This window comes from Lynx canadensis, chromosome B1 (genome assembly GCF_007474595.2).
Source record: "Lynx canadensis isolate LIC74 chromosome B1, mLynCan4.pri.v2, whole genome shotgun sequence".
Lineage (NCBI taxonomy): Eukaryota > Metazoa > Chordata > Mammalia > Carnivora > Felidae > Lynx > Lynx canadensis.
The window spans coordinates 150,580,361-150,599,650 of NC_044306.2; the positions used below are offsets into that span (position 1 = coordinate 150,580,361).

Sequence of the window (19,290 nt, forward strand, 5' to 3'; positions counted from 1 at the left end):
AATATTGGACTCTGGACCAGCATCAGTGACAGTCAGTTTTCACCAGTATAGCAAAATGAACAAAGGAAGAGCAATAGAGTAAACAGGTATCATAAGGCTAAAGCCAAGTTATTTATTTTCTGATAGCCTGAGATTATGTCCTTCCTACTTCTACGTACTTCAGTGTCCTTTCTTTAAATGATAAGGTTTGAGCATGGTTATTTTTTTTTAACATGTTTATTCACCAGAATTGAAGGTTGGCAAGTCTAGGTCTGCCTCCAATAATCTTTTGAAATGTTACTGGTCCCAGAACCACAGAATACAATGTGCAGGTGGTACATTGCAAAATAGCAGGAAGTGCCCTTCTGTAAGTTTCTGAGTTATGCAGAGCCCAAACAAGATCAGGCAACCCTGCAATGAAACCTAAATGTCTGGGAATCACTGACCCTCAGAGCATTCTTTTCACACTTATACCAGAATGTTGGCAAAACAAATAGGAAAAATGAAAGACTATATTCTGGCTAAATGTAACTGCTTTTCAGCTCTGTGAAGTCTTTTAAATCTGACACATGCTTATAAGTTAACACATGCAACAAATATTTATAAATATCATAAGTATTTATCACCTATTTATGCCAGGCAACCTGCAAAGTGTCTGAAACATAAGCATGCACACTATCTCTTCCCTCCAAAGGCACACAGCCTAGTGGTAACCTATTTAACTAGAAATATAGTTCATAACATAACTTCATTGATCTTCAAAATGGCTTGTGAGGCAGATATTATTAATTCCATTTGTCAGACTAGGAAAGTCTCAGATTAATGACAGTGTGATCTCCAAGCACACAAGGGATAAAACAGAAATTCACACTTAGCCCTTTTGGTTACCTCCCTCGTGCAAGTATATGTGGTTGTGGGTAGGTGAAGAAGATAGCATCTGGACTATATACTCAATATAATGCCATGTACTCTATTAGTACAAATCTTTTGACTCACACTGAAGTTGACAAATTCATGGGGGAAAAATGATAAATCATGCAAATCTGCTGCTGGTACAGTTCTTCATTTCAGGGGCTTGCTACTCTTTCTGGATCTCAACATTTATCCTCTGTTCACACCCCACTTTTAATAATATGGAGAATATGACAGTGAGGAATGCTACTGTTCTGACTCCCTTCCCCCCACTCCCCACCCAAAATGATTAATCTTCTATACACCACTGGGATGGTGCCCAGTTATGGGAGGTTACTACAGTAAGTGTCCAACATAGGGTCTTAGAAAAACTTACAGCAAAACAGAACAATTAGCTGTTATTCTTGAGAACTTCATCAACTGACAGAAGAAGGGAAAGTAAGTGCAAAGCATAGGTCAGATTTACTTATTTTTCTATCAACTACCAAAATGTCAACAGTTCTGTGCTGAAAGAAATTTGAAAGAAAAATTATTAAGGAGAATGTTAGTTCAGGTTCATTTCCAGGATTATGTTCTGATCAATAATCACTGCAGTTTCCTATAAATAGAACCACATATAGGCTAAAAGACTTGGGGAGGCAATAATGATCATGAGTACTGAAATCATGGCTTCTTTAAGTGAAAGAATTAGTCTTTGATCATTTTCTCTTGTTCTAAGGCCAGCACGGGTACCATCAGCCTCAAGATTCATGAATCCCTATGTAGTGGGTTTCGTTGTTGTGGCAGGAGTGGTAATCCTGGCAGTGACCATAGCTCTACTCATCCACTTTTTAGCCTTTGGTAAGTACTAGAAGACTAAAAGTACCACTTTTTAGGCCAAATAACTAAATACACCTTCAGATGACAAGTCTGTCATTCTTTTATTGCCACTTTTATTTTCTAATATAACCTGATTGAGGGTCTTCTATATCTCTAAATACATGTTTGTGTCTATATATTCCCTCAATCAGTACTTTTCTCTTCTCTGTCTTTTGTTTTTTTTTATTTTTTATTTTTAAAAATTTTTTTTTCAACGTTTATTTATTTTTGGGACAGAGAGAGACAGAGCATGAACAGGGGAGGGGCAGAGAGAGAGGGAGACACAGAATCGGAAGCAGGCTCCAGGCTCTGAGCCATCAGCCCAGAGCCTGACGCGGGGCTCGAACTCACGGACCGCGAGATCGTGACCTGGCTGAAGTCGGACGCTTAACTGACTGCGCCACCCAGGCACCCCTCTTCTGTTTTTTTTAAATAAACATTATTACCCGGGCAAGAATTACTCTAGCCAAAGGAAAAACGTCTCTTGATTCTTTTCTGACACTAGAATTTGCTTACTGTGTTTTTTCACTTAATATCATGATTTCCTTCTTCATATAATAACCTGATAAAACTGTAGAAGTGAAATATTGCAAAGAACTTTAAGTTTCAACACCTAAAAATTGGATGTACCTAGTTATTTGTTAATTCATGATCTATTGCCTGATAAAACAGTCTTAGTTAAGAGAAGAGTTATGAAAGATAAGGGAAAAAAACAAATTTTTAAAAAGATCTGTTCTTTTACTTTTCTCTATTATAACAAAAATGTAGAACATATGGACAAGAAACAATATAAAGAACACATATACCCTGCTCATTCATAAACAATGCTCCTTAATATTTCAGTGAACATCCCTTTCAGATGTTTTAACGTAAATATGTCAAATTTCACTAGATAACATAGGCTATAATCTGATTTTATCACTTATAAATGTACTTTGAGGTTATTTTATTTCAGCTACAATTGTGTTAAGTCATTTAAATCATATGTGTGGGTGTAGGTATGTGGGTATCCATGAATATGGAGAGAAAGAGAAAACATAACTTATTGTATGTTCTATTGTAAATGGGCAAAAATGCTTATTTGAGAGTTGAAAAACTCCTAGTGGCACAATAAAATTACCAACACTAGAAAAAACAGTAATGAGGAATAATATTTCTCAGCCAATCTAATTACAAAGTTGTTGCTACATTTTGCTATCAAATCACCCAGAGTCAACTATGTCTTAGGTGAACTACAGAGGCAGGAAAAAGAAATCTCAAGTTTCCAATTAAATTAATGAATTTTCACTTTTGATGGTACTATATTGTCACACAAACAGAACCTAGGTTAATCCTCTTCAGAGGGTGACCATTTACAGCCCTTGAAAGACTTGTCCTTCCGCTACAAAGGAATACATTACCCTTCCACCAGGATCTCCAACTTTTTCTCCTGATTGAAGTATTTCTCTGCATTAGTTATCGCATATGAACGATCAAAAGAAAGCAGGGATTTTCCTGAGACAGGTTAGGTTATGCCCTTGTTCATAATGTTTCTAAGATGTATACAGTGTGTTTTGAGAGTCTTTATTTTCCTCACACAGCTGAATATGTCCTCTGGAAGACTTTTTTTGATGAAAACAATTCACACTGGACAACCAATTAGATATCCTGTTCAAAGGCTTATTTTCTAGTTTTAGTCTAAAAAACTAATGACAAGTCAATAATATCCCTAAAAAGATTATTATTTGAAATAATTTTAAAAACTATTCAGAATTATTTTGGGTATTCCTTAGGGATAAATGAATAATAGCATATTATAGACATTCATTAATATTTCTTGAATTAATAAATCTTCAATCACAAATCTCCCAAAAATATAGTAAAAATGAAAATTATGATACTTCTGAGCAGTTTGATTTCACAAATGATGCTGCTCTGATTTTCCTACATCTTTAAATTTTCAGCTTTGTCAATTTAAAAAAGAGAGAGATGAATAATCTTATTATAGTTACATTTATAATAAGTTTGGAGTTTTAAGAGAAGCAACTTTTTTTAAATTGTGTAAGATAGCCTCCCATAATCCTGAATAAACTAAAGATTAAAGTACTTAGCAGTGAGATTGATTCTGTCTTTTCTTTGTTTTACAGATCAAAAGTCTTATTTTTATCATAGCAGCTTTCAAATCCTAAATGTCAAATACAGTAATCAGTTAAATTCACCAGCTACACAGGAATATAGGGATTTGAGTGGAAGAATTGAATCTATGGTAAGTTAATATTTCTCTTTGCTCTTTATCCCATCATCAAACAAATTTGATAATAAATCTGATATTTTGTGATATATCTGTAATTGCTAGATGCTCTATATTGTTTTCTTCCCTGAATACTGAAAGATATGTTTCTTTGTGATTTTTCCAAGTTAATTTGCTAGTATACTGGTTCTTCTTTACATTTTTTAAGTCATAAGTGGAAAGTGTTAGAAGAGTCTTGAATAAATTAATATTTTATATGATTATGACTTCAAAGGCTGGAAGTCTATTGTTTGTGCAAGTTGAGCATTTATTACTGCTCTCCTTGAGACTGCCTTTCTAAATCCTTTTCATTTTGCCTTCTTTCCTTTTTCTTATCCAACTAAACACACAGGTAGCAGGTGTTAAAAGATATGTTTGCATGTCCATAATAACATAGGTTAGACAACACCCTACTTTGGCTCAATGATACACATAGAAAATATGCAAAGCAAGCTCGGGCTTTCAGTTGAAGAGGCCTGCCAGGAAACCTCACAAGTGGGCCCTTTGCATTCATTTATGACCATGGACCAGTGTGTGACCTTTCACCCAGAGACTCAGAGTTGACCAGTGTCAAGGTTGCTTACTTACCCTTCCTTTTAAAGAGTCCTAAGAATATAAATTAATCCAGTTGCTCTAAAACTTAAACATTAACAAAATCACCTGGCAGGCTTTTCAAAACACAAATTTCTGGGCCCTGATGTAGAGTCTCTGATTCAATAGGTCTGGGGTAAACTGAAGAATTTCCATTTCTAAGTTCCCAGGTGATGCTGATGCTAATGGTCCAAGGACCACAATTTGGGAACCACTAAGTTAATCTAAATGAGGACTCTCATGGCTGGGGGACTGAATCACTGGCTTGTCTAACACATTTTTCCCCAGAGGCAAACCTCACTAGAAGCCAACTTATGGGACAACTGCTTAGTTAGCATGGGATTAGAGCAAGGGAAGTTAGGTGTATCATTTAAATGTTTAATGAGATCAGAATAACAGCTGAATCAGTGATTTGGGAGGAGAATCTATGACAGATCCTAAGATTTTCCTTGTTTTGAGAACCTTGAGAGTTTTGCAGAGTACTGGGCAGGCATTTTGTAAAATCCCATAACTGGGCTTTCTAAACTATTTCCTCATGCTTAGGGTGGAATTACAGGTTCAGGGGAGGACGGCCATAGAGAAAGAGTATCATTTTCACTCCATCACATGAAGGGGGTTCATTAAATTGTCAACATGACTTATCACTGTCAACTTGATCACCCAGCTGAAGTAGTGTTTGTCAGGTTTCTACACTGTAAAGTTACTTCCTCTCTTTTCCATACCATACTCTTTGGAAGAAAGACACTATGTGCAAGCCACACATAAGGAGTAGAGGAGTGAAGCGTTAAGCGTTGAATGTTTGAAGACTATTTAAAATTCTTCAGTCAATTCTCCCATGTATTTATCAACCAGTTGCTTATATTAATATAGTGGTCTCTGCATTTTTAAGATTAATTTTTATTTGTTTATTTATTTTTAACTGTACCTATTTTTAAATTTTTTTTTAATGTTTATTTATTTTTGAGACAGAGAGAGACAGAGTGCAAGTGGGGGAGGGTCAGAGAGAGAGGGAGACACAAAATCTGAAACAGGCTCCAGGCTCCGAGCTGTCAGCACAGAACCTGACGCGGGGCTCGAACCCACGAACCATGAGATCATGACCTGAGCCGAAGTCGGATGCTTAACAGACTAAGCCACCCAGGCGCCCCGAACTGTACCTGTTTTTTTATTTTTTGTTTTAAATATAATTTATTATCAAATTAGTTTCCATACAACACCTAGTGCTCACCCAACAAGTGCCCTCCTCCACTCCCAATGTTTATAGCAGCACTTTCAACAACAGCCTAAATGTCCATCAACTCACAAATGGATAAAGAAGATGTGGTTTATATATACAATAAGATTAATTTTTAGGCTGCACTCCAGAAGTGCTCCAGTTTACATTTTCACCAGCAGCACATAAGTATGCACAAGTATGCTTATTTCCCCACAGCATTAACCCTCAACGTTGTAAATCATTTTAATTGTTGCTAATCTAGTAGGTGAGAAGTGATATCTCACTATTATTTGGATTTTCATTTCTTTGATTACTAAGATTTAATCTGTTTTCATATAGTAATAGGTCATTTTTATGACTTCATTTGTCAATTGCCTGATCATGACTTTGCCCATGTTCTTACTGGAGCATTTGTCTATTCTATATGGATTCGAAAAAAACAAAAACAAAAACAAAAAGAATACCACTTATCCTTATTAGCATATTAAAGTTTGCCTGTCATTCACATTGCATATATTTCTCTAATAATGTGATTTGACTCTCAATCCTATTTATGATGTAGGGATTTTTTAATGTTAAACATTTAGTTTTTTTATATATTTCATATGTATTTTATATATTTCATGTATATTTTATATGTTTATAGAGCTAAATTATCAATCCCTTTTATGATTTCTCATTTTGTGTCATGTTAAAAATGGCTTTATTCATTCTAAATACTCTTTAAAATATTAACCCTCATTTTCTTTTTATAATTTTATTATTTCAGTTTTTAGTACCAAGCTATTGAGAGTACTGTGGTTTTATAATATATTTAAACACCTGGCAGGAAAAGATTTCACTTGAAATTCTTCTAATGTATGATTTTCATAATCTCATTTATTTATCCTTCTGTAAAACCACTTTGAACATTTAAAACATTATATGAATGATACTCTAATAAGGTGCTAATCTATAGTTTACAAAGCACTTTCACATGTATTATACAGTCATATAAATTGACAAATAATTTTTATAGATGCATAAAATAAAGGTTGTGAGTTTAGGAAACATGTCAAAGGCCATTCAACTGGAGTGTAGTAGAACCAGAATTCAAACCAAGGTCTCCTGACTCCAAATCCAAGTATCATACCATTTCCCAATGGTAACATGAGTATCATCATTGTCCTTGTCCCACAGACAACATTGTTTTCCTTCATGAGCAACAGAATAGTCTCAGAAACTTCTATGAGGCAATTCATCTCTCTTTTCTAGCTCTCAGTTTACTCATCAGTGAAATAAAGTCATTGGACCAGATAATTTTCACAGTACATTCTAACTCAAAAAGCCTATGATTTTATGACTTTCATGCAATATATTCATTTATCTGTTTTTCCTATCCTGCCTCTCTTGCCACTCCTCTCTGTCTCTATAGGCTCACCTTCCTTTATACTGTCATTAAATTTTGAAATTCCCCAAGGCTTTGACTTATGCTCTCCTCTTTTCTCACACTGTTTTTTTTTTTCTATCCTTAGATGTTCTCTTTGATGAGTGTTACTTCAACCAACACTTGTACACTAATGACTCATTCTGTCTCCAGCCCAGACTCTTCTTCTGTACTTCAGATCTGTTCACCACACTGCCAGCCTAATGTCTCCACTTGGCTGTTTTTTTATTAATCTTAAATTTATTCTGCCCCAAATCAAACTCATGATTTCCCCAGAGCATCCTAGCCTCCTTCCAATAATCCTGTCCCCATTAACAACATTTATTCAGTTTTCCAAACCCAAACCCTGGAATTCATCTTTGAATTACTGCCCTCTATCATTCCAAATACCCAATCCATTACCAACCTCTGCAGGTTTTATCTTCTTTATTTCCCTCAAATCCATTCATTTCTCTTCATACCTACTAACACCATGTCCATCCAAACCATCACCTCTACTCTGAACTACTAAAATAGCATTAACTGATTTGCATTTCTTCCCTAAAACTAAATATCCATAGGCAGCAAAAGAAATTATTCTCAAATTGCAAATCTGATTATATTATCCTTTTGTTTAAAACACTTCAGCAACTTCCCATTATTTATGATAAAGACCACTAACAAGACATGCATGGTCTGGCCATTCTGACTCCCTAGCCTCCTTGCTCTCTATGCTACAGCTGCACTGGCCTTCTTTCATTCCTGAAACACACCTGTGTGTTCCCACCTCAGGACTTTGCATGTGCCATTCACTTCACTGGTGAGGCTTTTTCCTTCCTCTTCAACTAGCTAACTTTGATTCTTCCTAACAATCTCAACTCCACCAGCATTTCCTCCAAGAAACTTTTCTAATATTGATTGGATCAAATTCCTCTACTGTATTTCTGTACCTATCAGTTGTAATTTTACTTAAATGTGGATAACTTGATTGGTGCTTGTCTGCTGCCATTAAACGTAAGCTCCATAATGGCAAGGACTGTTTATTTTCTCTCACCATTGTACCCAGTGCTTGATAGAAGGGGTTTGCAGCAAAAAAGTTACTGAAAAACTGTTGTTGAATGAGTGAAAAAAATGAATAAGGCCATCTAGAAATATTGAAAGCACCAGTTTGCAAAATATATATATCAAAACCATGAGCGCATTCTGACTAAATGGGATGGGTCTCTGTCAATAAAACAAAAGATTTCAGTCAGGATTCATACCTGGGATCAACTGAACTGTTGAAACTCCCCTTTGTTATCAGGTGTGATAATGCAATAAATTCTGCAAACAATTGCCACTTTTTCCAAAATATATCTAATTATAGCCCCATGAACAAACTAGTTCATAGGAAGAGAAAGAAAACAATACCCATTTGAGATTAATTTTATCATATCACTTAAACCATCAGGGCTTCTGGGTAAAATTCATTTCAGTTACGTCCATTTAACAAGCATTAATTATTGGGGTGCCTGGGTGGCTCAGTCAGCTAAGCGTCTGTCTCTTGATTTCAGCTCAGGTCATGATTTCATAGTTCATGAGATTGAGCCCAAAGATGGACCCTATGCTAACAGCACAGAGCCTGCTTGGGATTCTCTCTCCCTCTCTTTGCCCTTCCCCTGCTTATGCACAGGCCCTCTCTCTTAAAATAAATAAGTAAGTTTAAAAAAAAAAGCATTGATCATTACTTAATGCCAAAAAAAAAAACCCAATTTGATAACATACTTGACAATGAAATGTTCTTTGAATGAATAAATAAAAGACGCATTCTATCTGTTGGTTCCTGTGCCAAGTCTTAGGGATACAAAATAAAGACATCATTGTAGTCAGAGGCTCACAGTGGTCTCCAAAATGGGGTTGTGCATTCCAGGGAGGGATTCACAGTAATTAATTGTAAATACTCAAATACTTGGATATCACTCTATATGTTTTCTTCTCATAAAGAGTATTTTTTAGAAGGAAGTGTTTTGTTACTATTTAATAAATGGACTGGCATTGGTACCTTGTTTGGTTTTATGTCAGCTGGTCCCACACAATGTTTGTAAAGGTATCTTGAGGGAAGAGGGGAAGGGCAGTAACACTTTTACTTGCTCTGAGTAGATTTCAACAATGTGCAGTTTCAACTGGATTTAAAGATTTTATTATCTAGTTCTAAAACTAAACAAAGCCTCCCCGAAATCACTAAAGGAACTGAGAAGAATCCTGCAAAACACAAATTTTAAAACCACAATTCGGAGATAACTCTAATATGCCAAGGACAGTAATGACCAAGTAAAGGAACAGTAAGGTAATAACAGAACTGACACTTCACTGCTACTGACTAAAGCAAATTTACCAAGTGAAGCAATAAACAGTATCTTTCTTAGAAGATATTTAATACACACAAACACACATACATACCCTGTCTCTTCAAAGTGTAAGAAATTAGGCGCTTTTTAAATAAAGTTCATACCATGGAGAGAAGACTTTGAAAATATGTTTAGCAACGGGTCCATCATGAGGTGTTTGGATTTTCTTGTGTTTTACTGAAAATGTTGCATCTTACCTATAAAAGTGCTTAGACATGCACACATAAAAACTGGGGGGGAAGGATTAACTATCATGTTTCGTTGATTTTGAACATACTTCTTTTAATGTTTTTTAAATGTTTATTTATTTTTGAGAGAGAGAGAGCACAAGCAGGAAAGGGGCAGAGAGAGGGGGATAAAGTATCTGAAGCGGGTCTGCATTGTCAGCACAGAACCCAAGGTGGGGCTCAAACCCACAAACCTTGAGATCATGACCTGAGCTGATATCATACGCCTAACCGACTGAGCCACCCAGGTGCCCCTAAACACACTTCTTTAAAAAAACATATAAAATGAAATACATTCCATTTGGTTTGCAAGGATAACCAACTGAAATCAGGGAAGACAGAAAGTCACATGTTAAATTTCAACAAAACCTTTGCACAATGGTTGGGAGGGACTGACAACTTTGTGTCATGATTTATTAAATTCTGCCAATGAGGCACTTTATACATTTATAGCCACGTAATGGTGTGGAAATGTCTTCAGCATTCCAAACCAAGTATTTAAATTAAACTTAGAATCATAACATTGAATCATTTTATCACAAAGTATTTCAAAAATTATAAATTCTATCCACATTACCAATGAAAATATTATTACTAAATACAAAGGGGATAAAATGACTAAATGTTTGCTCTGTTAATTTGGTCTTTTTAATTTCTAATTTTGTCAATGTTTTATAGTATATATTATTAGCAGTACAGTGTTACTGCATATATATAATTTATAAATAAATATACATGTTTGTGCTACTCATGCATAAAATATTTTATCCATAGGAATGCATAATCAAAAATTTTTGGAGACCACTATAATAATAGATCATATTGCCACATATTTTATCTTTTTCTTGAAAACTGAACTTTCCATATCTGGTTAAACAAAAAAGAAACTGATAACTGGAGGGTGGTTGAAATCACAAAAACAACATTATTTCCATTATTCAGCTCATGAATAATATGAACAAAACCATACCTATCAAGTAAGAAGACACTAAAAATAAGGTGATTTATCTTCATGGGTAGCTAATAAGATCTTTCTTCTCTAATGATGGAAATGTGTGATAACTGCAAACATTCTATATGTAATTGTCTTACACTTTAATGGCTGGTCTATTAACAAATTTAATGATTCACTTTGTTAGAATTTAAATAATCCACATCTCACTTCAGTTCTTATCAACTATGAACATTACTGAGGTATGAGAATTCTAGACTATTCTAGAATACAAAGATAATACTGACACCCTCAATCAGTGAAGAAATATAAAATAGTACTCTGTTTTTCATTGTTTTCTTGATTTTTGTCCAACACCCTTCGGAAGAGCCACCAAATCACACTGAGTACAACATCTGATGTTTAGATGTCTTCTAGTGAAGATGCATCCTATCCATTATCATGTTTGTATCATAAGTGAAGAAATAGGCACTGCATCAAAAGGCTGTTTCCCCAGACTAAATCAATCCTATGTGTTGAGATGGAATTGAACTAAAATTTCATTGAAATTTGAACTGAACTGAACTGAACTGAAAACTCCAGTCCCTATTCCTCATTAACTTAAGTCCTGTGTTGCAAGGTTGGGAGGAAGGAGAACAACTGGAAGCATAAAAACATTTTCCCCTTTCTTTCTATAGATTACTAAAACATTCCAAGAATCAAATTTAAGAAATCAATTCATCAGAGCTCATGTTGTCAAACTGAGGTAAGTGGAACTATATAAAAATATATATAAGCTTAGGGGCGCCTGGGTGGCTCAGTTGGTTAAGTGTCAGACTTCAGCTCAGGTCATGATCTCATGGTTCGTGGGTTCGAGCCCCATGTCAGGCTCTGTGCTGACAGCTCAGAGCCTGGAGCCTGCTCCGGATTCTGTGTCTCCCTCTCTCTTCCCCTCCCCAGTGTATGCGCGCTCTCTCTGTCTCTCAAAAGTAAACATTAAAGCTTTAATGTTTATTAAATAGTAATATTACTAGTAATATATTAAGCTTATATTAAGCAATATGGCCCATTTGACTTTTGTTCACAGCATAGATAATGAGACATTCACACAATTTGTTGCAATATTATGAAAGTAGTATTATGGGCAGCTTAAAAAACAATGCAAATAAACAAAAACAAAACATGCCACATTTTGATCTATTACTCATGTAAGTAAGCATATCACTTGAATACATGGTAGAAAAAAAAGAAAGGTTAAAGAGAGTTGGGTGAGGGTACAGTAACAAGGCCATCCTACTGTATAAATCCAGTGGATACAATTCACAATACAGTCTATGTAAACAGTGCCCCCTTGGAGTTGTGCAATTCTGTGGTCCTGGGCATATTTAGCCAAGATCAGAACACTATGACCAACATCAAGCTTTTTGGTTTGTATCTGCCTGGAATGCTATAACACAAAGGACCTTGTGGTCAAATCCAAGCATGTGTGGCATGAATTAACAATAAGGGGAGTAGCAGCATGCATTCTAGTTATTTGACATTCCTACCTTAGTTGAATATATACTTATCTGTGTGATGTGATGAGACAGGCTCTCCCAGCTAAAATACTGACCCTTACTGACCTTACCACAAATGCCTCAAATGCCCACATTACCCAATCCTTCAAATAATATGCAAAAGTCCTTTGAAAGGGAGGTGTTTCCCAAATACCACCACCACAAGAAAATTAATAGTTCTTATTTGCTGTAGAAATACTTAGTAAGTCCAGAGCATGAACATCTGGTCAGATATGTTTTGTTGAGAAATGAGAGGGGAAGGAAGAATCCATGGGAAGAGTACTACCAAATCAATTTTAGTCAGTTCAGCACACTTTCGCCTTAGCACTGTCTTGTGAAAATCTCTGTACTAGCCACTGGCTTTCAAAACTTGTAGGATTGAATGAGTCATCTGTACTATTTTACTTCCCATTTACTGCTCAATCCCCTGCAATCTTACTTCTGATGCCACCACAAAATGCTAATCGCCTTTGCCAAATTCAACAAGAAGATTCAAATCACAAGCTCTAAGCAAATTATATCATCTTCTGTTTGGACCTCTCAGTGATATTTGGTACTGTTGTATTTTTAATCCTTCTTAAAATAGTACCATCCTGTAGTTTCTGTGACCCTACACACCCTATTTTCCTCTTACCTCTCCATTCACTCCTCAATTTTCTTCACTAGCTCTTATTCCTTCTCTGCACATCCTTCAAATGTTGGACATTAGGCTGTGCTATAAGCCTCTCATCTTCTCAGTTCACATTCTTGACTTTCAGTGGCTTAATTGACCCCTATATATTCATCATTCTCAAAGTTGCATCTCTGGGCCAGTCCTCTCTTCTCATCTCCAGTCATGAATGTACACAGCCATCTCCTTAATGTCATCACACAGGTATCTCACAGACAACTCAACTTACTAAATCCAGACCTGAACCTATCAACTCTCTCCCACCAAATGTTACCTCAAATTAATTGAGGTGTCACTTTCAACTTAGTTGCTCAAGAAATATGTAAGTCATCTTTAATTTCTCCTCTCCCTCAACCCATACATCCAATCATCTAATCTTTCAGTTCTATTTTCTAAATATCCCTAAGATCCGTAACTTTTCTTCAAACAGTGCCCTCAACCATCTCTCTCCTGGACTATGAACAGCCTCCTAATGAGTCTCCTTTCCTCCAGTCTTGCTCCACTCCACATTCTGCAAAGCAGTCAGAAAGACTTTTTGAAACAAAATTCTAAACATATTTCTCCCCTGGTTAAAATCCTTCCATCCTTCCATTGGCCTCTCCTGGGCTCATCTTTCACTATCATCCAAGTAGACTTCTTTCAGTTCTTCACTAGCCCTAACCTCAAGACCTTCATATAAGTTATTCTCTCTGCTGGAAATGTACACACACTTTCCCCCCTTTCCCTTCAGTTTTAAACACAGTGTGTAAATAGAAAGCTTGAGGTACGTAAGTAAAAAAAAAATCAGGAAAGGATTACCCTTAAAAAGATAGTTTGTTACAGTTCACAAGAGGAGGGTACATGCCTCTTTGGTAGAGTTGTTATAAAGATCAAATAAATTAGTGTAAAACACATGGTCCTGTTTGGGTATCTTATTCAAAGTTTGTCATTCACTAAAGATAACCTCTTCTTTGAATTGGTTCTTCTACTTTTGTTAGTCTTTTCTTGTTGACTTGTAGGAATTCTGTATTTATAGTAGGTAGCAATCATTTGTCACTTTCTGTGTTGCAAATATATTCTTCCTGTCCATAGCATATCTTCAAACCTTATGGCATCTTTTATTGTGAAAAGTCAGTTGCAAATAGTCTTATTTAAGAAATTCTTTCTACTCATGTATGTAAAGACATTCGTATTTTCTCGTAAGTTGTAATCATTTTTGCTCATATTTAGACACTTTGTATATGATATGAGAAATAGATTTAAATTTTTCCATATGAGTCATTTTCCTTCCATTTGTGATACCACTTCTGCAATACATTGTTTACATATGTCAAAGAATCAATTTCTGGTCATTAATTCTGTTCCTTCCTATTAAGCTTAATACTTGTCATTCAAATAAAATCTACCACTATAGATTTATCTATTTCTCCTTATGCAATATATTTTGAGGACATAGTGTCAAGTACCTATATGTTTAGAATTGGTATATCTTCCTCAGGAATTAGTTCTATCAAGATATTAATCTTTTTTATCCCTAATTAATTTTTTTTAATCTTAAGATCTCTTTTTTTAATGTGTATTTATTTTTGATGAGAGAGAAAGAGTGTGCAAGGTGGGGAGGGGCAGAGAGAGAGAGAGAGAGAGAGACAGAGGATCCAAAGCAGATTCGGTACTGACAGCAGCGAGTCCAATATAGGGCTCAAACTTTAGGGCTCACAAAGCATGAGATCATGACCTGAGCTGAAGTCGACCACTCAACCAACTGAGCCACCCAAGCACCTCAGTCTTAAAATCTCTTGTGTCTGATACCATTATAGCTACATTGACGTTCTTGTGGCTATCATTTTTCAATATATTTATCTATCCTTTTATTTTTATTATTTACATATTCTTATAGGTTAGACATTTCTCCTAAAACAGAAAGTTAGATAATATTTTCTAATGCACTCTAATCATCTTTGCTTTATTTTAGTGATTATCCTTAAAATTTAAATAAGGAGAGTTGGCTTAATCCATTACCCTTCTTCTACTTGGAACTCTTATTCATGTTATTATGAATGATGTTTTAGCTCCACCTTATTTATAATGACACCAAATCAGTCATTGTAATGATAGATTACCAGTTTGTCACTTTCTCTGTTCCCTATTTCTTACTGTACCTCAACTCTCCTACGCTCAATCTCTCTCTTACTGAAGTACTTCATTTACAAATTTTCACAAGAGTCAGGGCATCTGGGGGGCTCAGTTGGTTAAGCGTCCAACTCTTAATTTCGGCTCATGTCATGATCTCACAGTCATGAGATCGAGCCCTGCTTTGGGTTCCATGCCAAGCATGGAGTCTGCTTCAAATTCTCTCTCTCCCTCTGCCCCTCTCCCCTGTTCACGCTCTCTTTCTAAAATAAAATAAATAAATTTTCACAAGAGTAAATGATCTGTAAAGTATCCTTTTTAATTTTTCTTTGGTCTACAAAAAGTCCTATTTTATCTTCATTCTTGAATAAGACTTTAGTATGGATATAAAATTCCAAATTAATAGCTATTGTGTCTCAGTGCTATTGTGCTCTCAGTGTATATATACAATTATATATCACCTTTTTCATTGCTATTAAAGAACCTGTCCTTCAGTCAAAATGTTCTTTGGTAGCTAATCTCTTCTCCATTGTCTGAATATCTTCCATTTGTCTGTGGAGTTCACAGTTTTTTAATGATGTATTTGTATGTGTGGGTTTTTTTTTTATTTAGTATGCCTCAGACTCATTGTGATCTAAGCCTTCATGCCTTCATCAATTCTGGATAATTCTCATCATCTCTTGTAATATTGCTGCTCCTTTGTTTTTGTTATTCTTTAGTTTTGCATTAGGTAAACATTGAGCCTTCTCTAGTCTCTTAGCCTCTATTTGATCTGTTTCATCTCTTTATCTGTTACGTTTTGTGTGATGTCTTTATGTTCATCTTTCAGTTCACCAATTTCTCTTCAGCTTTGTCATATTCTATGTAACCTACCCATTGAGTTTTTACTTTCAGTGAAAAGTTATCATTATGTATTCCTGTCTGCAAGCTCTGTTTGTTTCTTTTGTGAACCTGTCTGGTCTGTTTTGATAAAGTCCTGTACTTTTCTCATATTTATGACTCCCCTTTTATGTCATTAGTCATTTCAAGTATAGTTATCTGTTAATTTTATTATGTGACGCTTTTGAGGATGCTCTCCTTTTTCTGCTGAATCTAGCTCATGATATGTTGTTTGCCATTGGGATTGTATGCTTATATTTAATCCCACTTCATAAGTAAGACACTATGCAGCCTGGATTTAACATTCAATATTACAGAGCATTTGTTACTCTAGGAGGATCAGCAGCATATGGACCTTTTTTGTTTGTTAATTTCTTAAAGTTTCTGGAACCATGAAGGTGGTGGTACTATAAATCCAAAACTTTCAGGTAGCTAGGCTCATGATCATGAATTATCAGGAGAATCTTCTTTTTTCTGTCTAGACCTGGAACCCTAAGACCCATAGACCTACAGACCTTTTTTTTTTTTTTTTTTAATGACATGATGAGCGTGTTTTTTTCTTTCCAATCCATGCTTTCATTGAGGGTTTAGTTCTTTGAGAATCCTGGTCTTATTTAGAAACCTAATGTTCATCTCCCTATTTAGCACTATCCCAAAGAGTCCTCTCCATTAACTATGTAAATGCTAAAAGTCAAGCCTGTTGGATACTCTAGTGCTTATCACATAATATTCATTTTCCTTATTTTTGGCTTTCCAAGATTTCCCTTCCTTTCACGTGACTTTAGCTTTGCATTCCAAATGAAATGTATTGTATTTTATCAAACACTTCTGGTTATTTTATATGGAGAAGGTTTTTTTTTAATTATTTGGGCTTTTGAGATGTTAGAAATGGATATAAATATTTCTTCAGTGTCTGCTCCTCCATCTAAACTGCAAAATCCATGAGAATAGCAACTGTGAATCTTGGTCACAGCTAATTTCTGAAACCAAGAACAGTGCCTAGTGCAAGAAGGTACCTATTTAATATTGCTAAGTAAATATTAAATTAATATCTGGAATAAATATTACGGCAGAAATGACTATTGAGAGGAGAGGAGGAGGCCTAGAATGAATATGAGAGACAAATTTGTCTAAAGCACCTTTTAAGGAGAGAAGATGGCCAATGTTAGGTGGAGGAAATGATTTACATGGTAATTTACACAGAAAGAAGTGGAAATTATATCCATTTTTGATAATTATAGCCTTCAGTCAAATTATTAAGGCTCACTGTGAGAACTATCTGCGGTTAGCTGATAACAGAGGTAAAATTTTAACATATGACTACAAAAGTTAAATTTCGCTTTTGTAGCCACATTAATGGGTTTAGGTAATAGAAAATTAACCTGAGGCTTTAAGTCACATAAATTTGGAACCTCTCTCCTTACTGGTTTGTTTAATGAGATAAGGGTGTTTTGTTTTATTTTTTAAGATATGTGAAGTCTAATAAAAGCTAATATGTACTGTATACTATTCACTCTTCCCAAAAGTTTTGCATATATTAATGGACATAATCTTCATAACAACCCATTTTAATGTGAGGAGACTTAAATACAGAAAGATTAAGAAACAAATAACTTACCAAAGTCAAACCATAAATGGCAGAGCTAGTATTATTCAAATTCTGGCATTCTGACTTCAAAGCAAGCTATACCAAATAGTGGATACCACATACTATGCATCAAAATCAAATATTTGTGGAACAGCATTGTGTGATAGATCATTAAGTATGCAAACACTGTTATGTGACCAGTTAAATTCTAAAGTTGAATTGCCCAAATGAATCTTTTTAATGTTTAATCAATAAGAGTATATAAACAGAACAACTGAAAATTATAATTATCTATTTTTTAATATATTTATGGTTTTCAGGCAAGAGGGTAATGCTGTGAAAGCAGATGTTGTCATGAAATTTAAATTCACTAGAAACAACAATGGAGCATCAATGAAAAGGAGAATTGAGTCTGTTTTACACCACATGCTGAATAACTCTGGAAACTTGGAAATAAACCCTTCAACTGAGATAACATGCAAGTACCATTTCTATATACCATTTTATCCCAATATATCAACTAAACCAGTTTTAATTCATATTTTAATTTAATGAGACTGACTTTTCTTTCCTTGGAATTAAACGTTATGAAAACTATATATTATAAAGCTAGACATAATACATAGTTCTCTAATATAAAACATTCTAAAATTTAAAGAATCATTTAGCATTCATATAATAAATTTTATTTGCTAAACATTCTTTATTACTTTTCCCTCTCAACACTCCTTATCTCTCAACAGGAGAGACATTACTGTCAGATCTTCAATCTGTAGGTGTGCTGTAGGAATGGTAAATAGCTGCTCAAGGTCAGAGAACAATTGAATTAACACTCCACCTCACCCAGAACCCAGCATGCAATCGGGAGGTGTGTGATTAATACTTCTAGAATAAAGAAGAAAATTAGAAGATTTAGCAACATCCTAACTCCTCTCTGAAAATATCTGTACCTCTTCTTGTCTTGAATCTATTTTCATTTTTTCCCATCCCAATTGCTACCACTCTGGTCCAAGCCAACATCATTTCTGACTTGAACTATTTGCACTAGCCTCCATACTACCCGTTTTATTTACTGTTGGCCCCTTCCAAACTATTGTCCACATACTGATGAAATTATGTTTTATATTTTAAAACATAATCTCATCATTATTTAAAAGCTTCCCATGACTTCCCACAAAAACACAAAACAAGGAAACAAAAAAAGACCTGTAACTGGGATACCCAGGCTTACCCAGGACAGTCCCAGTTCATGTCAATTGTCCAAGAACCATTATTAATATTAATCCCTAAGTATCTTGGTTTGGACAATAAATGATATGACCATCTCATTTAAAGCCCTGCATGATCTGGTTCAAACTTACCCCTTCAGCTACTTATTATACCACTCTTCCTTATTCACCATAATCTGGCCACATTTTCATTTCCTCCACCTGCCAAACTCTTCTCCTCCTGACTCAGGGCCTTTGTATACATTGTTTCAGTTTCTTATAATACTCTCTAGTTCATCCCTTTACATCCATCAGGTCTCATCTGGGTCACTGGTTTCTAATGTAAGCCTTTTCTAACTTCTATTACTCAATTATTTACCTGTATCATGGACTCCATTCTCCTTCATAACATTTATCACAATCAAAACTACAAAATTATTTGTGTGATATTTCTGTTGATTGTCTTCATCCTACTCTGTAAGTTTCCTAAAGGCAAGAACAAGTC

At 35.1% G+C, this 19,290-nt stretch overlaps 1 protein-coding gene across 1 annotated transcript in view; it reads left to right on the forward strand.

Annotated features, from left to right (window-relative positions):
* The window catches only part of LOC115513065 (transmembrane protease serine 11D-like), a 77,566-nt gene that overhangs the window by 42,279 nt on the left and 15,997 nt on the right, over window positions 1-19,290 (forward strand). Inside the window, exons 4-7 of the mRNA XM_030314501.1 lie at window positions 1,606-1,731; window positions 3,876-3,994; window positions 11,474-11,541; window positions 17,898-18,055. Coding sequence (XP_030170361.1) covers window positions 1,606-1,731; window positions 3,876-3,994; window positions 11,474-11,541; window positions 17,898-18,055 — 471 coding nt within the window. The remainder of the gene's footprint in view (window positions 1-1,605; window positions 1,732-3,875; window positions 3,995-11,473; window positions 11,542-17,897; window positions 18,056-19,290) is intronic.